Source organism: Dicentrarchus labrax, unplaced genomic scaffold (genome assembly GCF_905237075.1).
Source record: "Dicentrarchus labrax unplaced genomic scaffold, dlabrax2021, whole genome shotgun sequence".
Classification (NCBI taxonomy): Eukaryota; Metazoa; Chordata; class Actinopteri; family Moronidae; genus Dicentrarchus; species Dicentrarchus labrax.
In genome coordinates this window covers 22,258,151-22,285,428 of record NW_026136723.1, presented here as the reverse complement: position 1 = coordinate 22,285,428, position 27,278 = coordinate 22,258,151, and the positions used below count along the sequence as shown (strand labels likewise).

Genomic DNA, 27,278 nt, shown 5'->3' with positions numbered 1-27,278 from the left:
ACCTATTTCTTTTGAGTTTTGTGGTATCCAGTCGTGCAGTTTGGGTTTAATTTCCCCCAGATTTTGAGATTTCTGCCTCCACACCAATACAAGGAAGAGAAGTGAGTGGAGTTTTGTTGTGTTCAGCACTGAAAAATCACATTCAAAACATGCAACAGCAACACATTTTGCCACAGTTTCCCAAATAACTTGGAATATGCTGTTAACAGCTTTTTCTTCCGCCAACTGGACTTCCAATGAAAACAAGTGTTCACAAATAGGTTTGTGGATAGCTTAAATGTGATTTGTCAGTGTTGTGAGCACCACAATCAAAATTCATCTCACCTCCGTTGTATTGGGATGAACAAAAAACAAATCTGTTTCTGCATGGCTACGTATCACTAGAGGTAATTGAGTAATGAGGTACAGCTCTACTTCATCTAAGTCCTTGTAAGACAATGTGGTCCTCACAAGCATGGTAGTAGATCAACACACACACAAAGGGATTGAGTCCTTTCAATCCTCTCAATTCAGAGGATTTCTGCCCACACAACTGCAGGTTTAGTGGATTTGGATTTCAAAGCTAAGTCCATCCATCAATTAAGACTTTAAATGTCCAGTGTGTAACATTTAGGTGGATCTATTGGCAGAAATGGAATATAATATTCATTATTCGTTACCTTAGAATGAGCCATTTTTATCTACAGTCCTCTTCTACGGAGGCCTCCATGTTAAACTGCCATGTTTCTACAGTAGCCTAGAGAGGACAAACCAAACACTGGCTCTAGATAGACACATTTGCTTATCCCATTAAATCCTACACACTGGACCTCTAAAAGACGACATGACAAAGCCAAATAGATGTTGGTGTCAGTGCCAACATAAAACATTATTAGTTATTATTAGGGTTTTTTAAAGTGACTGTCAATGCTATAACAGGTATTGTGGACAACTAACCAATCAAGAAGATACTTCTTAAAAAAGGCTCCAAAATTTGAACTCCTAAAGTGGTTATTAAACCCCTTTCCCCCCCTCCGCCTTCTGAGAGGAAAACTTAATTAAAAGAGAGTCTTAAAAGTTTCCCGCCATGCAGAAAAGTGAGTGTGAATTGAGCTCCTCAAGGTGTGAACTAAAGCTATTTGAAAATGCGGAGTAAAAACGTAATCACCTGCAGTTTAAACAACAGAATCAACAGGCAACGCTCTAGAATTAGAGCTGTCGACGCAGGGGAGAAGATTGCACTGAATAGATTAATCAGGAGAGGAGGAGCACACTGTCATTCACACGACACTATTGTCACTGCAGAAGACATATGTTTAGATTGACAATCTTTAATTATCCTTAAATTTATTCACATCCTCTTTTTTTGTTGCGGTTAAACTTTTCTTGGGTTTAATTTTCACTTTTTTTTGTCTGATCTGACACAAATATAGCAAATAAAAGTATGTAACGATTGTATTCTCCTTCATTTTGTCCCCAGTTCCTATCCCGTCCAAGCTGAACGGGTCGTCCCTCTCAGCCATGTCCATCGGTAAGGAGGGTCTCGGTATGGGAGCCGTGTCCAACCCGGCCGAGGTGTTCTGTTCAGTCCCGGGTCGCCTCTCGCTGCTCAGCTCCACCTCAAAGTACAAGGTGACGGTCGGGGAGGTGCAGCGACGCCTCTCCCCTCCTGAGTGCCTCAACGCTTCTCTGCTGGGTGGAGTCCTCCGCAGGTGAGAGGAAGATGGGGAACGAGAGGGTGTCAAAGCCTACACTCAAAGACAAAAATACTCCTTAAAATGAATAATGCCCCAACGTTGTCTGACTTCAAATCTTTGCTGGTATACTGAAAAGGTTTTACTCCATTATAGGCCTCTACAACAAGTAAAATATGTCCTTGGTTGAACTCTCAAAGCTTATAGACATGTGCAACATATGCAATGTCAGTTGGCTGTGAAGGGGCTTGAATTCAGATGGAAACTGCTGTTGTGATTTAGTGGTTTATCTCTCCTGTACCCATTGATAACTGGCAGACTATACAGTAGATGTTGGGAATTAAAGTCAAAATAGTTCTTATTTGACCGCAATTTATTTAACCATCTAACAAAACAAAAAGTAAATGACTAATAGTTTTGATGTTGGGACATCAGAATACCATTTGGCACTCGTGTCCAACCAAAGTAAAGGAAGAAATCCATCACAGAAGAGGAGAAGAAAGCTGTAAAGCCTAAAAACATACTCCAGTTTGAGTAAAGAACACAACTGAGATCATTGGCGTTTTCCAATGTCACCAAATTTACAGGCGAGCTCATCTACAGTATAACCTTCATGTTCCTCATCTGAATGTTGTTGAAAGTCACTCTGGGAAATGCAGGAAATCAGTAACTGTCTCAAAAATAGCATAAGTTTATATTTATACTGTAACAGTATCTGTGGGTGGGTTAACTACACTGGGATCCGGGTTCCTAATCTGATTCAGATCCAGTGGGTTGGGGTAGGGGAAGGCAACCTGCAGCTCTCCAGTGGCTCCCTGCGGCTTTGATTTGAAGAAAATTAAATTAAATTGATAACAGCTAATCTTTAACGTTTTTATTTATCACTGTTATAGCCCTAAAGTGATCCAATTGTAAAAAGGTGTAGCCATTACACACATAATAATAAAAATGTTTTAAATACGTCACATGTTACGTCCTTTTCCTCTTTATTTTGCTGAACCTCAATAGCGGTGGCTCCCTTGCTAGGGTAGCTATGGATTTTAAATCCAACAAAAAAGGAGAAAAATAGAGAATTTAATAGTTGTAGTAGTGCTTTCACCACCAATGCTGCTGGCGTACTAGTAGAAATCACCATTATAAGGCTCAAATATGTGGCTTCAGACAAGTTTTTTTCACTTTTCTTGGGCAAAAAATGGCCCCTGATTCTGATTCCTCCACCAGCCTTTAGATGGCATTTTAAAATGCTGGTCGCTTTCCTGCACAGAGGAGCTTCTTTATGGCACCAAACAGGAAAGCTGTGCTGTTCTACGAAGCTATAGTCTTCAGGAGGTTTCTGGCACTGGTAAACTGTCGATGGAGTTTAGGAAAAAACGGCTCTCCAACTTATTTATCCTTTCTGGTGAAAGAGAAAAAACAAGAACAACTGATTTATTGGAAATAAAAACAACTAATGCCACAGCAGGGGAGAGATAAAGCAACTTTTTTTTCGTTAAATGTAATTTTATAAATGTAACAATAGTAATATGGCAGTGATGAACCGACCACCTTTAAACGTGGGATGCAGACTGCTTCCTTAGATTGGATTTGTGAGTAAGGATTGTATGTAGTTAGCGAATACAAAAAGCATATGACAGAGACCCCTGGTGTAAACATTCTTTGTTATCATACACAAGGACCTTTTTTTCCCGAAGCTTTTCAGAATACAATCACTTTAACTTTAACTATGGGGCCACGGCTGAGGACCCGAAATGGGTCATGGGACTAAATCACAAGAGGAGCAATGTGGTTTAATGAACCGAAGCCTCGGGGCAAGAGAACAACTTTATGATTTGGGTTGCAGGCTGAAATACTTTAAAAAGGACATAATTAAAAGATCTAAAGGGTAGTAAATATTGAGTCCTTCCTCAGCAGAGAGATACAGTTTCCCCATTGATAACAATGCATGTACTTAACTTGAGTATTTCTGGTTAACAACTTCTGTTTCGTTACATTTCAGAAGAAAGAAATTACATTTTTAATCCACTGGTTAGTTTGGAAAATAACATTTTACATACAAAATAAATGTTTGTAAAATACAATGTATTGTAAATGTTTGTAAAATACAATGTATTGTTAGACAACATTATATAAGGTAGTAAAAATCAGCTACAGCAGTGAAATGCTACTTCTACAGCAGAATCAATCCCTATAATCTATTAATATAAAATATAACACTAACAGGGGCTGTTTACTATATAATAAGTACTTTTTCTTTTGCTTTTATTTTTGTAAGATTTTGAATGCAGGATGTACTTTTACACTATTACATTATTACTTTTATTCAAGGATCTGAATCTATCATATAAATACCTAAAACAATTTCTGTATAATTGTATATTCTTCTAGGTTCTTAAATGTACTACTTAATACTTAAAGAATGGGATGAGAACATGCCAAGAAAAGTAAACCAATAACTGAAGGATGAAAGGCTGGAAAACACTGAAAAATACAAGACACTAGCAGTGTTGACAGGAAACATACTGTTGGGAGATTTCAGCTTCACATTCACATAAACACACATATTGCACAAATGCATGCACACCACAACAAAACACATAAAGACAAACAGACACAGGGTACGACACACACACACACACACACACACACACACACACACACACACACACACACACACACACACACACACACACAGGACCAGCTCCTAAAAACTGCTCTCTCTGTCTCCCTGTCCCCCCTCAGGGCGAAGTCAAAGAATGGTGGCCGCTGTCTGAGAGAGCGTCTGGAGAAGATTGGCCTCAACCTGCCCGCCGGGCGACGCAAGGCAGCCAACGTCACTCTCCTAACATCTCTAGTGGAGGGTAGGAGAAAACACACACACAAACACACACACACACACACACACACACACACACACATACAGTGACCTGCATACATGCTGACAGATAGAGACACATATTCACATAGAAATATCCTCGCATGAGCAGGCATGAATAAACAGTCAAAGCATGGGTGGCTGCATTGCGTGCGTGTCCGCACACAAGTGGAGGGTGTCATTTGAAAAAAGCTAAAGCTGCGGCTGCCTCACGAAGCCAAAGAGCAGTGAACTGGTTGAGTAGTGAAAGTGAGAAAAACGGCTGCAGAGTCACGACCTGACCTGACCCGAGCGGTCGATTGTGTATCGTTTAAAAATTTCTCTGGATAATTATTTGATAGGAAAACTAAACCGAAGCACTGACCTTTGACTTTTAAAAGCATACAGAAGTAGCAGCTGCTTTTGTTGCACTAGATTATTGCTTTTTGTGCTGTACTAGTTTCATAGACTCACTCTCTTCCGCCTCCTCCTCCTCCTCCTCCTCCTCCTCCTCCTCCTCTTCCTCCTCCTCCAGGTGAGGCCGTCCATCTGGCGCGGGACTTTGGTTACGTGTGCGAGACAGAGTTTCCAGCCAGAGCCACAGCTGAGTATCTGTGCAGGCAGAGCGAACCAGACCAGCTCCCAACACGGCGCAGCATGCTGCTCGCCACCAAGTGAGTGTTTCCTTCCCCACCGCCACACATTTAAAAGAGCACACCACTGATTTTACACGTCAGACTTCATTTGTTGGTCATGGGAGGGGAGGGGAGGGGAGGGTGGTTGGGGGGGTAATTTGAGTCTGTGAGTGTGGACAGAAATCCTGCGTTACAAAACTGAGTTTGAAAGAGGGAGAGAGGCTAATAATAGATACTATCAAGCTGCATTATGGGAGGTGTAGGATCCAGTGTTTTTGTGAGTGTCCTCTGCTGCTTCAGTTTTGATCATTCTTTTCTTAGACACTCCCATGTGGGTTGCCCAACTTAAGATAAGTGTAATATTAAATCAGTGAGGCACTCAACTAATTTAGGAGTTTTTTCAGGGCGTGTAGTGCGAGATACCAGTTCTAATACATCCATGCCAGATGCTGATAACATTAATTATGGTAAAAAAAAAAGGCTTCAGTTATATCAAGTTCTTTTATTATTTAAAAATGTAATCTATATTATGAGAATGCGATAAAGGTTTACAGAAACAATAAGATACTAATTTCCACAAAACACAAAATACGTAGTTATTGTTTTTGTTTACCAGCAACAGATTTGTGAGCAAACAAACTTACATGTTGGCCCCCAAGACAATCTAAATGTACTTTACTCATAGGTGCACTTACTGTAAAATGTTAAATATTGTACCATGTGCTGTGGCCAAAGGGCAAAAGCAATATCTTTAAAAAAACAAACAGCACCTGCATGAATAAATGCTCCTGAAAGATTTATTCAGGGAAGCAATGACATTTTGACACTGCATCTTCATCAGGATGTACGATTAATGAGCCCCCCACCCAAACTCCAACTGCCATTCTGTTTAAGGTGTTAAAATCAGATTTCCTGCACCTGTTTCTGGTTTCAGGATAAAGGCCAAATGTATTGAAATGGGTTGATTGACAGAGAATCTCAGAGTGCCACACTAACTAACTAACCTTTTTCCTCTCAGGGAGATCTGTAAGGAGTTTGTGGACCTGATGTCCCAGGACCGCTCTCCACTGGGCGGCAGTCGACCCACCCCCTGCCTGGAGCCCGGCGTCCAGGGAAGCCTCACCCACTTCAGCCTGCTCACCCACGGCTTCGGTACTCCCGCCATCTGCGCCGCGCTCTCCGCCTTCCAGAGCTACCTGATGGAGGCGATCAAAATGCTGGACAAAGGAGAGGGGGGAGGCAAGAGCCACCACGACAAGGAGATGAAGCACCGCAAATAAGAGGGAGGACGGACAGATGTGTTGATGGATGGACGGACGGACGGATGAGAGGCAGGAAGGAAGAGAAAAGAGGGGAGGGAAAAAGACTGACCGGTGCCCCTCTGCGTCTTTACCTTCGCCCTCAGGATAAAAACTGAGACTTTTTACCTCCCAGAAACCCCTGCGGCCCCTCTCGTCGAGGAAGTCGGGGGTTCATGATGATATCTGTACTGTAATGTGTGTCCACAACCACCTCACTTCAAAATGACGCATGGACCTCTCTTCTCAGTAGCCGGTGTGTGTCATGATGGCGTCTACAAAAGCTCTTCAGGATGAGTTCCTACATATGCTTTTTATTTATTCCCCCCACCTCCTACCCCCCTTTTTTAATTTTATTTTGGTAAAAAAAAAAAACGTCACTTTTATCTGTGTTTTAGAAAACCCCTGCCTTCATTCACACTCTCACACTTATACACATTTTTGGACTGAACTCATCTGGGAAGTGTTGTAAGCCATATCCGAGACAACAACCTGCTCTTTGCTCCTTTGGACCTTTGGGAGACTTTTAACTCCACTCTGATTGGACGAGCACAGCTTCCATATGTAGTTCTTCTTAATTGGTGGTCATGGGAAATTGAGTTCTCTGGGTTCTCTAGCGGTGAGGTAAGGAGGAGTCAAAGGCAGCTAAAGGAGAATTGTTTTCTTTTATTTTGAAGTACTGCGTGTTGGTAACTTAAGAAAATAACACAAATCATTTTGTACTTTCTGTGTATGTTTATTATTAATGTTATTACTGTTGTTATTATTATTGTATTACGGCATAAATGTAATATATTATTAAACAATTAAGAATGGATCGGTTGAGTTTCACGAGTATGTTTTTATGTTTTGATCTTTGATATCAGAACAATAAAAAGTAATGGCACCTTCAGGTACCTTTAAAAACAACTGCCCACTTCCACTTACTTTTAAATTCAAAGGTTTTTATGGTGCTTTTCTCTTTCCTTTAGTCTCAATAATGATATTTTTTATTGATCCCTGTGGGCAAAGTCTACTGTCTACGGTTATAGACGCATGCAATTAATACTTAATGTCCATTATTGATCGATCTGTCGATTTATTTTATGTTTTTGGTGATTATTTGCTTATTCTATAAAATAATGAAACATGTCTGTTACAGTTTCCCAGAACCCAAAGTGATGATTTCAGTTTGCCTGTTTTATCTGGCCAACAGTCCAAAACCAAAAGAGTTTCAATCTACAATGATATTAAACAGACTTTTTTCTGGTTTTTAGATGTTGGTACAGAAATGAATGTTCCCTTAAAGGTGAATTGTAATAACTTTTCATCTGGCAGCATCATCAGGTCAAACTTATAATTTGTCGTATTATTTGTTTCATGATCAAATACCTGGAAAAAAAGAGCCCAAATCAGTCTCAGCTGTACTTACTAAACTAAGATAGTGAATATGTAGAGGTAGTTAACTAGCATTTTGCTAACATTAGCTGACTTAAGATGTGACTATATATGTGTAGAGGAGCCTAGCACATAATATATCTCAGTAGAGGAAAGGAGAAAGTTGACCCAGGTTAGGAAGGGGGCAGGACGTAGGAACGGTCAATTGTTTTAATTAATTGAATTTAATTGTTGTGCTTAAGGGCGTTTAACAACTCCAGCCTGGTTTTAGTAGCACATACGTGTATCATGCTCAAGAAAATTTTGTTTTACACTCCAAGGGGCCTCTTAAAAAATAAAATAAAATCAGGGCCCCGCTATGCATGCAGGGGCCCAGGGAGACGGTGGCATCACAGCTGCAGCCCTGAACACTGTGCCTGGGAGAGCAGAGGCAGCGGTGCGACCCCCCAGCGCCCAACAAACCACACACACACACACACACACACACACACACACACACACACACACACACACACACACCTTGGTTCCCCCTCAATCCATCTGTTCTGCATTTCTCCCACCGACCACCTCTCACCTCCCCTGCACAGTCCTTCGCTTTATTTAACCAGGATGAGATACTCAACACAATTACTGCTTTCCAGGGACTGTGCACATACACGTGTCGCCTGCTCGTACACTCTCAAACATCACTCATGTCTACCTGCCGTATGTCCCTTTCTCTCCTCCCATCTCATTACCCTCCTGTGTCAATTCCCCCCTCATCCCCTTCATCTCCCTCTCTTGTAACCTAACTCCCAACCCCTCCTCTTCCTCCTCACCCTCCCCTCCTCTCCCCTATTCTCTCCCTCTATCTGACACTCAGCGGGGCCGCTCTCCATCTCTCTCTGTGCCTCCAGGCAAACATATGCTGCTCTTCCCGTCAGATTCCGGTGTGTTTGAGAGAGGAGGGATTGTTTAATGTTTATTAATCACCTGTCTGCGGTGGAGAGAGGAGACGAAGATAGAGCCACACACACACACACACTGTGTCTCTCTCTCTCTCGTACACACACAGCTGTCTCGCTCACACATACTCACATACTCTCATTCAGTAGTGATGTTACCAACTTGGCCTGGTTTTCTTTCCGTTTACAGCTGTATATAAAGTGTGCTCATTTACTGTAACACTCCCTGTGTACTGTCAAAATGTATTTATTTCAGCTCCTACTCTTTAGCAAATCATTACGTTTTATTTATTTATTTATTTATTTATTTTACGAACATCGACCTACAGGCCCATTCTTGAGCTTATAATTTGAAACCAATTTCAGGAACAAAGACATTTAAAGTGTTAAATTCCTGCACACTCTACTTGAAACACCAGCTCGTACATCATGCAGCCTGTGGCTCTCTAGCATCAAGATCCCTGATAAAAAAGGTCTTGAATGAATGTTGCATTTTCAATCTTCTTAGTGCAGACGAGCAGTGGCGGACTCAGGCTGTCTGAGGCAGCGGGGTGAAAAAATACAAAGGGTACCAGCTGCACGAGGTGGGGCGGAAGTCTACCAGTGCCGACGGCGTGCAGGAATTCTGTCTTTTTGATTATTTAAACATACAATATGAAGACAAAAAGACTGAAGTGTGGGGACTGTGAAGTAGCATGGGATCATGGGTGATGTTGCAGAGGTCTCCTCCCCTCCGAAACAAACGAAAACCGCTGATTAAAACCAGTAAAAACACTGAATAAAGCAGTTTCACCTTAAAAAATCAGTGTTTCCCTGACGCTGTTTTGGCAGACAAAGGGCGTCCTGAAGGGGCTGCGAGCCGAGCTGCTGCTAACTTTAGCTCAGCTTGTTTCTCTGATAACTTAAGATCCAGACATCCGATGATTAAAATCCTTTAAATGGTTAGTTAAAAGTATGTGATTAAAACAACCAAGATATAAAAACTTATTTCAACCAGTGCATTAGATATTATTTAAGATTTGTTTTGTTTTTTTTATACACTTGCACCCTGATGGTGAGACGTTCCTGGCTAAGTTTAAAAAGACTTATTTTTCAAGTCGACACATCACACTTTTACATAAAGTAACATTGGAAACGAGCACATTAATTGGCTAGTTTTGTTTTTATCCTTGAGCATATGACGAAACAATGAAGTGTGGCGCAATAATTAAGTTTAAAATATTGTTCTTTCATTATATTCTATCTTCTAAACAAATTGTGACATAAATCACATATATTTAACACACATTTGAAGCAGACAAAAATAAATAAATAGATCCACTAAGTAGCCTAACGGGCGATCGTGTAACTATATCAAATTCATATTGCTCTCCACAGAGGGTCAAAGAACTTGTAACTGGACCTCGAGTTAGTAGGATGATGTAGCCGACAGGAAATATTTCACTCTGGTTTCCTTTCCAGAGTTAGTGTGAGTGAGGGGTTACAGCTCAAATGTATTTAAATTCAAGGCGTGTTGTGTGTTGGTTGGTGGTGAAATAAACAGAGTACGCTATTAAAAAACATAAATATATATATTTCCTGAAGCCTTTCCTGGATTTGTTTCTGACAACCTCGCTTCAATCAGGACACCTGTAACCCGACTCATTAGTTCTGCAGCTGGTGCCAACTTTGTTGCGGGTGATGTTTATTAATTTACTGACACCGCGTCTGAGAGGTGTTGATACAACAACCTGGCCGTTTTTGTTCCGTTTTAATTTACTACAAGACTTCACTGCTATTATTAACTTCAGGGCAGATTTTAGCTAGTTGTGAACATATAGCAGCTAGCATTTGTTCATTTATACACTGAATCAAATTCATAAAATCCCACAGCATTTACAGAAGCATCTGTAACTGTTTAAACTAAACATATTTTAACTTTACAGTAAATACTATCAATATGTATATCTATGTAGTTCGGTCATTCAGGGAACTTAACAAAAATCCATATAAAAACTACTTTTCCTTTTTTTTTTTTTTAACTTACACCATTATGTGCATGCGTGTTTTATTACACGTGTACAAGCATGAGCAAGTGTACATTACCCAAGCACACACTCACTGAGTACAAGTGCAAAAGTACACAGCCAGAAGGCTGTTCTCTTTCTATGTGCAGATGAGTAGACTAGAGAGCAATGAGAAAGCACCACAGGGACAAAGAGCTTGTATCTCAACTGTGTGTCACTTTTTATTGGAACAGAAAGAGCAAGGAGGTCAACAGTACAAAAAAAAAAAAAAGAAGAGAGGAACGAGGGCGCGAGGGTTGGTAGTTAAGCAGTGAGCGGTCACTTGGCGCCAGCGGTGAGCTTCTCCAGGTCATGGATGCCCTCCTTGTCAATCAAGCGGACGGTGAAGGAGTGAAGGTTCAGGATGAAGCGCTTCCTCAGCTGGAGGAGGGAGAAAGAGACACCACAGAGATTAAATTAAAAGGCTCAAAAAAGCTAAATTAATATAGAATCAAGTAAAACTGAAACAGAAAGATAAAGAAGGAGAAGCCGTCATAAAATGTGGGATACTGACTGTTGAGGTTAAAGGCTTATCCACATAAAGTGTTTTTAAAAGCGTTTTGACGCCTGTCACTCGCTTCCCTTTTATCAAATGGATCAATCCACAATGACTCTGAGACGCCACAGGACCCCCCACGTTTTATTTCCCGCTCAGTCTATTGTATTTTTCCTCTGGCGTGTAGTGAAGCGTAATCTCCACAGACAGCTGTTTAAATCACACAAACCTCCCGCTGTTTATATGTTGCGAACTTATTAGCAGTATCTGTAAATGACTGATCAAGGCTCCCAGTTTGGCTGTGTGCTTGCCGTTTGCACTGTAGGCAGATTCCTATAACATTAGTGAATCAATAAGTAAGAACAATGTTGATTTCTTCCCGTTGGAGCCTATATGAAAACTTAAATTTCTGCTGTCAGTCAGCCTGGTGAAGACAGTTCGGCCTGGCAGCTGTCCTCTCAGCTCCTGAACGGAGGTCGGAGTCTGTGTGGATTGAAAGCTGCGAGAGCACTTAAGTGCTGCTCACGTCTAACTTTTGATGTGGATTCCCAGTAATAAGAGTAAAAATTAGAGAGACTTTTTTTCAAGTTCACTTAAGACATTGATAAATGTTGGCCACTTTTGCAGAGCTATGTCGCCATCTGAGAGACCTTTTCCACCTCTGTTTCCGATTGAAGCACCTAGTTTTAAACTGTTAGGAGCATTTTCGACCGAAGAACTCGAAAACTTGATTCCCAACTGGAACCAAAAAACAGTAGGTTTGAGTTGAATAAAGATGTTTGAATGAATGAGTAAAAACTTCTTGAACTCACTTCCTCAACGCACTTCTTCAGCAGATCCAACGCCTCATCTCGGGTCAGATCTAGAACACAAAACTCGAGAACATGAGAATGCTGAATCAGGAGAAAAGGGGAATGATGGAGACACAAATTATATTAAATTAAAAGTGGATTAACAGAAGTATGTGGATGTTGCAGTGTGGTATTGTGGAGAACGGGCTCATGAGGAGCAAAATCCACTCTTGTGAAGAAGAATAAGAGTTAATTGCAACAAAAATTTGGTGCTTTATCTGAGATATTTTCACTACAAGCCTCCACGGAGATAAACAAATTGTCGTCTTTTTTCTAGTGTAATTATTCACCATTACGTTAAATCATTTTATTTAACAAGACCCCCCCCCGTATCGCGACCAAAGTGTGAATTAACTCCACAACCTCTGCAGTACATGCTCCGACTGACTCGAATCATATTCTTTATTTCTCTCTCTCTCGTCTTTCCAGTACCTCTCGCGGGAACAATAAACAGAAAAAACATGCGTGGGGCATTTCTCTGCGCTGACCTGGTCTGTAGTGCCGGTCGAGGATGGAGAGAGTGAGGAAGGCTCCGTAGCCGTGGGCAGCGAAGGGGGCCTTGGCCAGGGAAGACAGGTAGTCCATGTAGTAGAGACCTGGACCGTCTGCGTCATCGTAGCCCGCCAGCAACAGGTTCACATGATATGGAGTCTGGATACAGAGGAGAGAGAGAGAGAGAGTGGAGGATTAATATTCAGATCTAGAAGAGGGGTTTTATAGGAGGTGTCAGTCTGGGATGCACACTTATTAAATTCTATGTTACTGTTGGACAGTTCTCACCAAACTGTTTGTTCAACCACCAGAATTGGGCTTATAATCCATTTTCTGTATCAGACAGAGATTCAGAAATGTTGATATAAAACCCAAGCAATGCTTCTTAACTGCTCTGGAAAAGATGTTTAGGTACGAATTAGAAAAGCACTGACGCAACAACATACTGTCGGCATCAGCCTTCACCCACATTAACCCAAACAGTAGCCTATAATCATTTTATTTTTTCGATTCTAATCCACCACTTTTTGTCAAATTAAGCAAATGCTTTTTGAGAAATGTGTCCTATTGCATGTTCGGTGTGTTCAAGTGTAACTGGAGAAAAGGGACATAAATCAGTAGGCTGTGTTCAGACTTTAGCTCTGCATGAAAACTTCTTATTTGCTCTGGCATAACAACGCTTACTTTGCAACATTAATGCAATATTTCTGCTGTTTACGTCCCGATCATCATGACAAAACATAAAAATGGTTGCCTTTGTGGTAACTTTCCAGAGCTATAAAATCCCATTACAATCTTTAATGTAGTGTTTCGCCGTCTGATAAGCCTTTAAACGCATCAAATGGACTTCCAGGATCTCACCGGTACCTTAAACAATATGCCGCCACCGAAGAAGCCTCCCTGCACCTTTTTTAAGTCAGGGCTGTTTTCGGTCCGAATCAAAAGTTATTTTTTCAGCCTCTGGAAAGCGGGTCCAGTACCACAGAAGTCCGACTGGTTTCAGACTCACCCAACATCACAGAAAGCTGGATTTGTAAACATGAGTATGCTGTGTGTCGTTTACTGTGGCATGATTTCTGCATTTAAATAATAATTTGTAAATAATTCTCTTTAATTGGATGTTGTCGCCACCAGCATTTGTACGGCTACAAGGGCGTCACAGACGATACCTATTCTCACTCATCTGTCCCTCTCAGTAGTTTCATTCACCAGTTCTCAAGATCAAGACACGGAGTGACGCACACAGCGGCAACACAGCATAAACAGGGGTGAGGGAGCACGGGGAGGGCTAGCTGGAGAGTGACAGAGGGAGAGGAAAGGTGAAAGGGCGTCACAGGACAGAGGAGGTGAGTGTGTGTGTGTGAGTGAGAAAGGGGGAACCTGGGTGTCACTGGCAGTGTGACATCTGCTGGGACTCAGCACCCCTGTTGCTCCCTCCATCGCGCCCTCCCTCCTTCTTCATCCCTTCTTTAACTCCCTCCCTCCTCCCCTCTCCACCGCCTTCACCCTGTGCCCTGGAGTAGCGCCAGGGCTCATTAAAAACTTCTAAAGTCGTTTCTCTTGCCCCTTCTTCCTCCCCTCCTCCCCCCTTTCTCTCTTTTTAAATTACATCTTTTACGCTTCCAGCCTCTTCTCCCTTCTCTTCCTCCAAAACACTAATTTTCCCTCTTCGTTGTTGCGAGCCACTGTTCCCCATTTTTCAAAAATCCCTTTAAAGCCAGACAATTTTTCGGATTTCAAAACAACTTATGGCCTAAATTCTTGACGGGGGTAGAAGCGGTGCAGTGTTTTTGATTAAAATGCAACAAGAAAAATATAATACTGCAGACTCTGTCATGCAGCGAGGCAAATATGATTCCATATGACGCCAGGCGAGTTGTCATCTACACACCTGCCCTCTCATTTCAATTTATCTCTCAGCCGACCTGCTTATTCCTGTGACTTGTGTGTTAGCGCTACGCTTGCCACAAGGGCAATGATGATCGTTATGCTCCCTGCAGAGTAGGCTTTAGTCTGTGTGTTAACGATGGTTTTGAGAGCGCACACACACACACACACACACAATTTGTGAGTGTGCACAACAGGCGTGAATCTCAGGATGAATATCTTAGTGTGTGTGTGTGTGTGTGTGTGTGTACTTTAACTCCTCCGTGAGCCTGTGAACACCCCAGTGGCGTCACCCCCACCCACCAGACACCTGTTTCACTGGTTACAATGTAACAATAATATGGACTTGGCATCAAAATAACCTTCCCTTCCCTTCCCATGTCACCTCGGCGGGAACCAGGCACCTTGTTAACCCAGCCACCTGAACTCACACCCAGGTTCACATACAAACAATATACATATGTTTTTTTTTTTTTGGTTTATCCCCCCCCCCATTGTGACTCTCGCTCTCAGCCAGACAAGGCAACCGTTGTGCCACAAAACAAAAGCTTCACCTGCGCGTTGCCAACGTCAGACACAAACCCTGCTCCGCCCGGTTTTTAGTCCGACAATTTGGAAAACATCACTACTGTTTCTTGGCACGCTCCAGAGATTTGTAGCTCGGGCATCTGGTTAGCTTAGCTTAGCACAAAGACTGGAAACAGGGGGAACTGTTAGCCTGGCTATGTCCAGAGATAAGAAATGTTTGCGAAAAAAGATAGCCCCGCCCCACAATGTGACAGTTTCTGTAAGGATTTAACAAACAACTAGACAGAGCTTGTTAATTAAACCGGGATCTGACCATTATTTTCTCGATTAATCGCATCATCAAAACAAAAAAGTATTCAGTTTACTATAAATATATTTATTTATTTATTTTTTTACAAAGAAAAAACAGCAAATTATCGCATTTAAAAAGCTGGAACAAATCTTTGGCATTTTTGCCTGAAAACTGACAACTGATGATCAAAATAGTTGCAGATTAATTTCTATCAGTTGACTAATTGATTAATTGCTGCTCTAGTGTTAATTAGTCAACTTTAGGAGGTGCTTTGCTCGGTTACCACTGAACTGAGCCAGACTAGCTCAGAATCTACCCGTTTCCACTCTTCGTGCTAAGTTAATGGAACTGCCGTCTGGCGGTAGCTTCGTATCTAGTATACAGACATGAGGGGTGTCCAACTTTCTCTTTCTCTGTGAATGAGTGCATTCCCCAAAATGTCACCCGTTTCCTTTAAGACATCGGCAGCGCAGGATTAAGAGCAGCGCCAGATTTAGTTGCGACACAAATTAAGCTCAGGTTGCTAAAAAATCATCCCAAACTCATCCCCGAACTCTCCTCTTCCACGTTCCAGCACTGCTTCCTTCCTTTCCTTCCCTCCCATCGCCTCCCTCCCCCTATTTTTGCACCCTGCCCCGGGGCATGTTCTCTTTATTGGCATTTCTCCTCAATCTGCTGTATTAATTGTTCATCTGTGCAGGAGCAGGGGAGCCATGTGCAATATGGCGCCAGTAATTATTTGTGCCCATTGTGTGCCTGCGCTAAAAAATATCTTACAAACCCATATGGGGCCAGCTGTAGATCACCACAGCACAGAGGCTAACTGTTGCTGCGGCCTTATAGGAGAATCTAAAAACTAACAACTCAAACTTCACTCTCTACAGCAAACAACCACACATGTACAAAAACTGTAAGGCTTTTAAGGCTTCTACATACATCCCCCCTCCTCCAAAAAAAATAATAATCAAATGTGATATTTATAAACCATCTGCCTCCCCTGAGTTTTGCTGTATCAATTTAACCTCATGTCTCAGCCTCCTACACCTGCCAATCCTGCTCAACTTGTTTAACCCCCACACTGCTGTACCTGTCAATTCAACATCAATTTAATCTATATTTATACACAAGTTATTTTATTTCTTTGTGTGCAAATATTACAGCACATCAGACAGGAAACTAAAACAAATAGAGGCAGAGCAGATGCTGAGTTTTCTATGCCCCTAAAACTTTTGCAGTTGTTGTTTTGCTTTGTGGTGAATTTCATGTGTATCATTACTGATATGCATGCAGCAGAGTCAAGGCCTCAGGTGATTATGCTTACCGCTAGTTTTTTTTTTTTTCCTTCTTCTTTGTCTCCTCTCTAAAGCTTGAGTGAATGCAGTACTCCAGAGGTTAGTGGAGTTGTTTTTCTGGACGGCGGGCTGGTAACCACATGGTCGTATGTGAACAGGGTTTTGCTTACTCTGCGCCGACACGCTCTGCTGACTTTAGCTAACTACACCTCCCGGAGGTCTGAGGTCACTGGGGTATGACATCTTTCAGACTAAAAAGGACTCGTCTGTAATTTATCCTGCAGGAATAAGGCCATCAGAATTAACAATATACCACTGATTAATTTATCAGCCAGTGATTTTTAACCTAGGGCTCTGGACATGCCAGTGGGATCACGTGATGATCTTTTTTTTTTTGGGGGGGGGGTCGTAAGATGATTTAAGGATGGTATATTAAAAAAAAAAAAAAAAAAAAGATTTGATACACAAAAGCAGATCATTATCTTTCCTCTCTGTCCGGGCTCAACTTTAATCTGCATTGATTTAATCAGATTAATTAAAATAAATTCCAACATATGCAGCTACTTCCCCAGACAAGAATCGAGCATAGTCCTGGACTACGGGCGTTTTCTCGAAGATTTTACATAAAATTTTGATTTAGTCAACAAATAGGATTAATCTCCATCTCTGAAACCAGCTTGTTGTGTCAAAGTTTATCTTTGTTGTACATGTTTCGTGTAATTGGACATGATCAAAAGTTGGAATTGGAAAAGTGGAATTGCACCATTGTTTATCTTTAATGATTTCTCTTTTTGCTGTCACTAATATTAGCAGGTTAGATTATTATTATTATGGTCAATTTTCCTTGAAAGTACAACAGATGTCTTGATAGAAAATGTGGTTAACTACATTTCATAAAAAGGATCAGGATTATTATTTAAGTCACGTAGAGTTGAAATGATTAGGCGAATTGACTGACAAAAAACATTTTTTTTAAAAGCCAGAAAATTTAATATTTTAGGGTTTTTGGGTCGTTGGTCGGACAAAATAAACAGTTCAAAGATGTGAAACTTTGATGGGGATTTTTTCAAATATTTTCTGACACTTTGTAAAAACCAAACGATGATGAAAATAATGAACAATTAATTGCAGCCCTGAAGTTGTGATGGAGTAATTGTACTAAATGGTTTAAGTAAGAGAGAATTATTATTGACCCAAATACAGGTCGGATTCGTCCAGCTCCTGTTTGTTTGTCCAACGATGTTACTTATAGTTGATATTAAACCATTCAAGACTTTAGCAGACGATTTCTCTCTGTTTCACAATCAAATGGACAACACACATTACATATTCTACATACTCAAGATGTTCTGGGGGAGAAAAAAAAAAAAAAACCTGTTTATACAACATAATTTGCAAATGTCCATGTACTCTGGAGGTTGATGAATGTGAGAAGAGCATAGCTTGAGGAAGGTGTGGGATGCAGACGAGAAACTGCTATTGCTTCAGTTTCTGAGCACTCCTGAGAACGCAGCATTAGTAAATCCTGCACTCATAAAACCAAATTCATCACCGTGAGGCACGAAAATAACGATACACTCGCAGCTTATGGCAAGGCATGAATATAAATGTTATCCTCCACAACATGTACAACCTTGACAGAATGAAACGATCCTGATCCTATAGGTCCCTGTGTGCATGCATATTGTATTTGTGTGTATATGTTGACTCCTACTCGTTCTCACACTCCGGTCTGTGTAGTGTTGTCTACTGGGCCCTGGTTGTTTCCCCCTGGGACCCCCCACTCCTCCTCCTCCTCCTGCTCCTGCTCTACCCCTATCCCCCGTTCGATGTGTCCCACATTCCCTTCTCTGCCACACTAATTGTTTTTTGTAATTATTTTCACCCTTCTGCTATTGTGACAGGCGGCGGCTGCACTACTCTTAACAAATTAGTGCAAGAGACAACGCACGGATACGAGAAGCAGAAGTGACTTCAGCGCAGTGCTTTACATCTAAAAACACATGTAAATAATGAGTTGAGTAACTCATTAGTCAATCAACATAAAATTGATCTGCAACTATTTTCATAATGGATTTATTAAGTACTAATGTAAGGATTTGCTGCTTTTCCAGTCCTATTGTGAAATCAAATCTTTGTATTTTGGACTGTTGGTTAGGGAAAACAATCTATTTAAAGACGTCATCTTGGGCTGTGTGAAATCGTGACGGCTCCTTTTCACTATTCTTCTGATATTTTATGAACTGAACAATTGTTGAATATAGAAAATTGATAACAGACTGATTGACAATGAAAGTAATTGTGTGAGTTGTAGTATGTATCTTTTTAAAAGCACACATGGTAAGCTCAGATTTGCAGAAATGATGCATGACCTGCGTCAACAAACCTCATTACTTTGAGAACAGTTGTAATCATGTTCACAGCACTAAGTATCGAAAGGTTTCAGAAGTTGGTTCTTAAGCTTGTTTACTTATTTTTGTATTCAGGCATTTTAAAATCAGAACCATTTTCCTCACTTTAGATTATATGTTAATTAGTTATTTAACACTGATGCATTAAGTAGTCTGGCATATTTTAAAAGGGTTTGAGAGTTTTTCTCTTCTACAGTCGTTCAAATTATAAATCCCTTTGGAAAAAAAACTAAGTTTTTGGCTATAAAACAACATTTATTTGACTTTATTCAAAACAAGACATTGGTCAATGTTCAATGTGCTCAGTTATGTAATTTGGGGTCTAACTGGAACTAAACTAACCTTAAAAACTTCACCAACCAACATTTAAGTGTAGAGTAGGTACAGTGTTAATGTTCTGTTAATTCAGAGAGTACACCTTGTTTTACTATACAGTACAAATGCACATAAAATCCAGCTCTGGCTTGTGTGTCATCCTCTGCACTGCCTGGTGCAAGAGTGTATATTGCTTCTGTGGGGCTCTCTAGCAAGGCCTCAAGGACACACTCATAATTTCAAAAAGCACCGCATTTTTCAAGACGTGTTCAGCATAAATAAACAAGACAAACAACATGCATACAGATAAATTAGCTGGTTAACTTTCTTGGTTGTAAATGCAAGCTTACCTATGTAAGTAATAATAAAGCTTTTTTTGTTTTGTTTGGTCAAAAGTTTGGTATTGAAGGTCATGTTTTTTTTGTTAATATACCCAGAGGAGTGGGTGGGGGGGGGGGGGGGTTGTTGCAGGCGGCTCAGGTGTTGTCACGAAGTCTCAAAGGAAGAAGCCTCAGTCACCATTCACAACAAGATGACAAATGTGCCTGGCTCTGTCAAAATGCATCTACTGTTTCAGCTCTGATGTCTCCAGCTGATAATGGCACTAACACAGGTGTAATTGCAAGTGAGACTTAATTCCCACCTGAACTTCAGAGTAATGCTACGGCTCTAATGCTACATCACAGCAGTGTCGCGTCATCAAAACAAGCAAGGCCTCTATTGCGTCTGAGTGTTTTAATTTCCTGTTTTAGTCAAATACGAACCACTTCAAGCCCAAATTAAATCACATTTATGGATGAGTAAACCTACCACATATGGTGACTGTCGCTGCCATCTGAAGTGAGTATTACTTCAACTTATGTTAATTAATTTGTGATTCTATCATTCACTCCCTGCAGCAAAATGAGATTGCAAATGCCAACAGTGGAATGTAATTAAGTTAAAATATAAATTAAAATGTTTCCAGGTGAGTTCACTCATTACTCCGCGATGAATACGCTTAATTTACAGGGTGACCACTGGTACAGGGGATTAATTAGCTACTGAGGAAATATACAAGGCACTGGGTGTTGCAAGTCTTTGCAGTGGGTTTGAAAAGGTTTGTTTAAGCACACAGCACAGGTAAAAGAAATACAAAATGCAGCACAAGGTGCACCCTTGCAAATTGCATTTAGATTTGTGGAGACACCACAACGCTGAGTGGCCTTACTTTCAGAGTCAGTTCTCAATTTCACACAAACATATTTGACAGGGTAGTACTAGAAAGTCTATGCAATGATAGTGTGTTCCTTTAGTTTGTTTTCGTAAAGAAGCTGTATTAAAGTTAACTTCAATTAAACTTTTAGATGTTTAATTATAACTGCTCTCTCCTTTCATTTTGAAATCACTTTGGATAGTTGAAAGCACTAAGAGTGGAGAAAACTTTATAAAGTTGACCCACAAAAGACATCATGCCTTTATTTTATAGTGTGCAAGCTTTGAGGTTCAAACAAGAAAATGTTCCTGTCAACTCAAACAATTATTTTGGTTACGATTATAGTCAAATCTCTCATCAACTGATCACTAAAAAGAGACACAATTGTCCCAGGGCACGAGAAAACCATTCTCACAAAGTATCGGCTACTATCGCTGCTTTATGGGAAGTTGACGGCTGTTTAACGGGCTGAGAGTAAAAGACCATAGCATAAAAATAAATCCAGTGCCAAAAGGAAAAAAATGATTTCAAATGAACACACAAATAAAAAAAAGTGAACAACTTTCTAATGGATGTGTCCAGTAATACAAACTAAAATAAATACATAAAATTCCAAACAATGCTTCACTTTGTAATGTGGTCTTTTTATGCTTTAGCTGGGCAAGCTTGATTGTTTAGTATTTTTTTAAAGCCACAGTTTAAAGAAAAGTTCAAATTGATCATACTAGTGGATAGTATGAAGCTCACACACTAAGAGAGCTAAAACTCAACAGTTTGTGTGAACATGAACAATTTACTGGAAGCTAAATACTGATAGTTTAAGTAGAATAGTCTTCACCAGTGGTTCTCAAACTTTCTGGTGTGAAGTAATCCCAAATTGATACACATCAGGCCACCGATAATATAAAAATTATTATAACATTTGTTAATATGACGTCTCAGGGATCCCCCGTCTGATAAGACTTGCTTATTCCATACCGTCTATACTGTAGATTGGCAGATTAACAGTGAAGAGTGTGAAACTAAGAGAATAGTCATTCTTATACATTCTCTTATTGGTTTAACTTTATGCCAATCCAATGGAAAAGACCTCTCAAAGACCCCTGGAGGGCCCCAGACCGCAGGTTGAGAACCACTGGTCTTCCCTGTGCCCCCAAAAGTTTGTTTGCCACTCAATTAGTGGAGACACCCCCTTGATAACACAACAAAGACAGCTGAAGAGCTCATATGGTATATAGTATAACGTGTATATTCTTTAATATGAATAGGTTGTAAAGGGGATTAGTATCTAGTGTGTGTCATGATAGTTACCCTGCTTCGAAGGTAGTCTGCAAGGTTCTTTCTTGTGAAGTTCGCTGCTGCTGATGGACTGAGTTCGTAACCTAAAGAAAACAACAGGGAGGAGAAAAAAAGTCAAAGTTTGAGATGAGCAAATAACAGCTGCCTGCCAATTTGACATCATTGTTAGATATTAAGATAGTTTGTAGTGAAACTGGAGACTTCTGAGGCGACAATCATCTTTAAAAAGGTCCTATGCACCATGTCACTTTAACTTGACATCTGTCACTCTAGCCTTCTGGACTGTCGAGAACAGTATGCCTTTTTTTATCTGCCTGCGTCAAGTGTGATCCTGTGTGGGATACCGTATATGTACTTACATGTTTTGGGGCCCCTGTGTTGTATATGTACTTACGTGTTTTGGGGCCCCTGTGTTGTATATGTACTTACGTGTTTTGGGGCCCCTGTGTTGTATATGTACTTACACCTTCTGTGTCCCTTCTTTCTGACTTTGTTGGTGTCCTGAGCACCCTGAAGCAAATCCCTAGCGACTTGCACCGAGTTGAATGGCAATAAAGTATTGAATCTTGATGATCTTGAATCTTACCGTTCCTCATTTTGTAGAGTTGAACGTTTTTCTGGATGTACTCTGCAAACTGTACTGTGTCTCCTGCTTCTCCGACGCACAGCAGCAAAATCTTCTCACTCAGCTTGAACATTTTGTCATAGTCTGAAAACACAAAGAATTGTATTCATTATCCTTGTGCTCATAAACTGACTGCCAGAGAGAGCAATCAGCATCTACTTTCACTTTCACTGCTTGGTCACCTTGTGCTAACGTGGGTTTGATTTAAACCGTAGCAAGTAGTGAATTAACTCATGAAGCAGTATATACTATTATATACCTACATACTATTATCGGTTATGGGCAGAAAAAACAAAAAATAAAATGTGCAAACAAAGATTTTATCCGCTTAGTCACTTTAACTTCCAGTAGCTTCGTTTAGCTTCGTTAGCACAAGTTACATTTAGTTTAATATGAGGAGTTTAGTTTCCTGTCACATCACTAAAGCCTATACAAGAAACAAAAGCTTTAACCTCTACTTTTTAAATATATATAAACATATAAAAACAGGTCGTTTTTAATGTGAACAAGAACTATGACAACAGGGTCTGTTAGCAGCTGTAGCTAAAACCAACCGGCTCGGTGGCTAACGCTAAGCTAACGCGTACCGTGTTTCATCTGAATGATGCTGCTGGCTGCGACGTTGTCCGCGGCGACCAGGACGAAATCCGGCCCCTGTATCCCGATTAAATACTCCATGGTGCAACAACAGATGCGAGTGGACCGATACGAGCAGGTGGGAGCAGCGGGTTTGAGTTAGCTTCGCCTGTTGTTAGCTTCGTCCCGTGCAGATTACACAGCAGAAAGTTGGAGCTGAGCGGCGCGCGGGTGCGTACGTCACCGGAAAACGGATTTACGTCATTTCTACACGACTCGCGCGGGCGATTTGAGCGGGCGGCTGTTGCCGGGATACCACTCTGCGGGTTGTAACGTCAACTCGCGGGATAATCGGCTGTTTCACCGTTTTATTTTAAACAATAAATTTAAAAAAAGGTGTCGGTATGAACGAAGGGAAGCTTCAAAACACGATGGCGGAGTTTAACGGTCTTAACGGCTCGCAGCGGAGACGGTCCGCGCGTTTGAGTTCTTCTCCGCCGGCTAATGTTACTAGTGACAACAAAATGGCGCCGGGCCCCGTCGCGGTGAAACGCTCCATCACTGTGCGGAAAATAGCGCCCAGAAAAACAGTCGCGCCGTCGGAGCACGACAAGGAGAACACGCCGAGGCGGTCGGCGTCGGAGGGCGTCCAGCAGAAGAAGCCGAAGGTCTCCACGCCGGGTCGTAACCCGGGTCGTGGGGGCTCCTCCTCGGTCAAGAAGAAGGCCGCCATGCCCTCACCGATCCTCCCTTCCCCGCCGCCGCCTCGCCCCCAGGAGCCGGCGGTGGATCCGAAGGACGCGGCGTGGTCGCAGAAGGTGCGGCGGTCCTACAGCCGGCTCAGCGACAAGTCCTTCAACAGCCCCGACTCCAGGGAGACCATGTTCGGCTTTGAGAAGCTGACAACCCCCGAGGTGATCCGGAGAGTCGCCATATCCAAGACGGGTCCGGAGGTTTCTGGATCGCTGTCTGGTCTGAACTCGTTCACGTCTTTGCTTGAGGCGGATGACTGCGGTTCAGGTTTCCCCGAGCAGGACACGAACATCCCCGGTGTGGCCTTGGTGAAGGAGAAGAGGAGGAGGAGGAAGGTCCAGCAGATAGACGCCACCGAGGTGGACGCAATGGCTGCCAAGATGAACGCTGAGTTTGATGAAGCAGAGGTGTTTGAGTTGGTCGTGGAGTAAATATGAAGACTGAAGGAATCTCTTTATAGCATGTTTATTTTATCTCTGACATGCTGACACAAACTCTGTCTCTGGGAGGACAACACTCATCTGTGTGCTTCATACTCTAAACATTCATGTTATTGTATATTTCCAGCTCTGTATATATACATTTTTGAGTCTTTGAGGTTTTATATGTTTGGTTTAAATGCTCTTAATGCAGTTTGATTGGGTTATTATGTGGTGGTGCGATGGTATAATCCCATGTGAGTGTTGTTTTGAGTTCAAAAACCTAAAAAGCATGTTCTTTATTTTGGTTATTATTGAAACATTTATAAAGATTTAGTTTCCTGTGATCATTTTATCTCATTATTTGTCATGTTAACAGACCCAAAGTTGGTTTTTAAACAACATTTGATTGTTTTAATTGTCTCAAACTGGTTGATTGTGCACATAGAAGGAACATATGTGACAGTTTAATACGGATTGTGAAAGCTGTAGTTTGTGTAAACATTTGAGCTTTGATTGAGAATCAGAATTGAGCTTTTCGTCATTCAGAAACAACATAAATGTGGTCTGTAACCATCATAATAATAAACATAATAATAATAATGTTTTACATCCACATTTAACTGACATACAATTTCAAAATAAGGCTTTTTAGGCCACAGTTATTAATGTTCTTGGACTATCTGTCTACATCTTTCCTTCCTTTAAACATAAAAGAAAATGTGTTTTTTTATTTTTGCTTGCTTTGTAAATGTAAATAAATACTCAAGTAATTGATTCACCAGAATTACGAGCAGACAGAGGTTCAGTTCTTTCAGTCAGTGTATTTTACAGAAATCCTTTATTCTGCACACACTGAAGTTTTGTCTGTGTTTATAGTTTATGGACCGCACATGTTACTGATAATGTTAACCTGAACATGGCTTAATAAGGTAGTAGCCAAACACAACAACACATTCCTGAACACAACATTGGTCTCTAGTGATTTATGATGAGGCAGATTGGATTGAGTGAGTGGGCGATCTGTCTGGATTTAATGAGAGTGGTGGACAGGTAAAACGGTTTCCTCTAGAGTCTCTTGAAGGTGTAAGTGGATGTGTTGCATAATTTGCTACTAACAAGGGGAGGAAGGGGGGGGGGATGTTATCAACCCTCATGCTTGCATCTGACTGTGCATACTTCTATGTTAGTGGATACACAGACAGGTGACACATGATTGTAAAAAAAAACAAACATGAAGCCTACATAGTTATGAGATCTAAACATAACTGGGGGAGCACAGCACTCTCCACAACCATGATCAGAACACCAAATGAGGCCAAAATGTTCTAGAAAAGTGGTGTTAATCTTACCTAAAGAGCTAAAGAGACTCTGATATTCTACTTAAGGCGTTAAAAAACATTCAGAGGGGATTCCTTAAGACCAAATCCTCTCAGGTTTGGGGGTCTGTGGTCTAATGTGCATCGACTGCCGGGGTCCTGATGTGTTTCTTAAGATGTTCTAATCCAAAAACATCAATGACTTTATCAATTTCCTGTAAATTAATTTAAGTATTATCAAGGGGACAGTATAGCAACTATAGCTGGATATTAAACTTCAACATTTTTAGTGGATTTCTGATCAAAATGTGTCTGATTTGTACTCTTCTGACTAGTTTTACCACCATTTAGACCAGTGGCTCCGAACCTGGAGGTCAGGACACTTCTTTATAATCATTGCGTTTTATCCCATTACCATATAAAACCTATGACAAGAGGTCAGAATTAAACATAGCAGCTCAGAAAGGTTGGGAACCACTGATTTACACTAATTATTAGGATCATGTTCTGAGGGAAAGTTCTTGTAGAGCTAGTTAGGTTCAGACAACATTTAACATTTGAGAAGTTTTCCTTTGTGAGATGGAAAAAAACGTCTTTCTAGATATTCCACAAAGGAAAACTATTGAAAAATATCGCTTTGGTATCTGTAATAAAACTTTAAATTCACCATCAATAGATGAGATTTATAATTTGATTCTCATTAAACCGCTGCCTTGGTTCAAGATTCATGCTGGTGTTTATCTGTATTAAGTAAATCACTTATCATGATACTGTATGAGACTTTATTTATTCGTATAAGCTGTAAAAAACGCACACAGAACTGCCACACCTTCCACACCAATATAACTGTGTGTTAGGTGGAATTATAATAAATAAGAGATCTTTATTCAAATCTAAAAAAAAAAAAAAAGAGGATCCACAGTGTTGCAGATGATGCTGACAAGTATATCTACACCTGTTATACCAACCTTGGGAAGAAAAAAAAAAACCCTGTCTGAATAAGCTATGAAGTTGGTTATTTACATCTGCTGAGAGCACGTACAACATGCTGATAGTATTTGTGAGTGAGAAAGAGACACATAGAAAGAGATAATGAGTGTGTGTGTGTGTGTGTGTGTGTGTGTGTGTGTGTAGCAGAGAGCGAGTAAATCCACAATTTGCTCACGCATTTTAGGGTGTGCAAAGCGTGCTCTGTTTTCTTCCTCAGGTGCCATTTCATGTTCATATCCCTTCATTTGGCATTTCAGCTCCCTGGGAAAGGAGTTTTTTTTTATTTTAAATTATTATTATTATTTTTTCTGCAGAGCACAACACATGCAGGGTTCTCTCTCTCTCTCTCTCTCTCTCTCTCTCTCTCTCTCTCTCTCTTTTGTATATTTTTAACAAGGTATTCATGTCTGCTTGTCACTATGACTGAAAGTTACAAACAGAGTGAGGCAGGAGGGTGTTTTGTGAGCTGTCACTGCCAGAAACAGTTATTGATTTACAATGCTGCTGCTTGTGCTGGCTCTTTTTCTTTAGAGTCTGTTCATGCTGATTTTTTTGGGGGGGAAGGTTGGATATTTTACACTCATATTCATGTGTTTTTTTTTCTTCTCCTTCTTCTGCTTCCCCTCTCTTTTCTCCCCCCTCCCACCCCCCACACAACCCTCCTCCACCCCTCACATTTCACTCACGGCAGTTGTCGCTGGTTCAGCTTGACTGC

The 27,278-nt window shown here is 41.0% G+C and overlaps 3 protein-coding genes across 4 annotated transcripts in view; 2 read left to right on the top strand and 1 right to left on the bottom strand.

Annotated features, from left to right (window-relative positions):
• Positions 1–7,274, top strand: part of tfap2e (transcription factor AP-2 epsilon) — a 14,434-nt gene extending 7,160 nt beyond the window's left edge. For both annotated transcript variants that reach the window (XM_051390256.1, XM_051390257.1), the window contains exons 4-7: positions 1,460–1,691; positions 4,413–4,531; positions 5,060–5,198; positions 6,178–7,274. In XM_051390256.1, the coding sequence (XP_051246216.1) occupies positions 1,460–1,691; positions 4,413–4,531; positions 5,060–5,198; positions 6,178–6,439 (752 nt within the window). In that variant the 3' untranslated portion in view covers positions 6,440–7,274. The remainder of the gene's footprint in view (positions 1–1,459; positions 1,692–4,412; positions 4,532–5,059; positions 5,199–6,177) is intronic.
• Positions 7,275–10,980: 3,706 nt separating this feature from the next.
• Positions 10,981–23,326, bottom strand: psmb2 (proteasome 20S subunit beta 2). Its single transcript, XM_051390267.1, has 6 exons — positions 23,094–23,326; positions 22,468–22,590; positions 21,894–21,964; positions 12,659–12,821; positions 12,132–12,181; positions 10,981–11,204 (listed from the first exon to the last, which is right to left on the bottom strand). The coding sequence occupies exons 1-6, from the start codon at positions 23,182–23,184 to the stop codon at positions 11,103–11,105; spliced, it is 600 nt and encodes a 199-aa protein (XP_051246227.1). The 5' UTR covers positions 23,185–23,326; the 3' UTR covers positions 10,981–11,102.
• Positions 23,327–23,353: 27 nt separating this feature from the next.
• Positions 23,354–25,041, top strand: cdca5 (cell division cycle associated 5). The gene has a single exon (XM_051390264.1). The coding sequence runs from the start codon at positions 23,487–23,489 to the stop codon at positions 24,264–24,266; it is 780 nt and encodes a 259-aa protein (XP_051246224.1). The 5' UTR covers positions 23,354–23,486; the 3' UTR covers positions 24,267–25,041.
• The last annotated feature ends 2,237 nt before the right edge of the window (positions 25,042–27,278 follow it).

Excerpts from the sequence above, each read along its gene's own strand:
- psmb2 (XM_051390267.1), bottom strand. The coding sequence starts at position 23,184 with ATGGAGTATTTAATCGGGATACAGGGGCCGGATTTCGTCCTGGTCGCC. Across the intron at positions 22,591-23,093 it reads CATCATTCAGATGAAACACG|ACTATGACAAAATGTTCAAG; the intron begins GTACGCGTTAGC and ends TTGTGTTTTCAG. Across the intron at positions 21,965-22,467 it reads ACTCTACAAAATGAGGAACG|GTTACGAACTCAGTCCATCA; the intron begins GTAAGATTCAAG and ends TGTTTTCTTTAG.
- cdca5 (XM_051390264.1), top strand. The coding sequence starts at position 23,487 with ATGAACGAAGGGAAGCTTCAAAACACGATGGCGGAGTTTAACGGTCTT.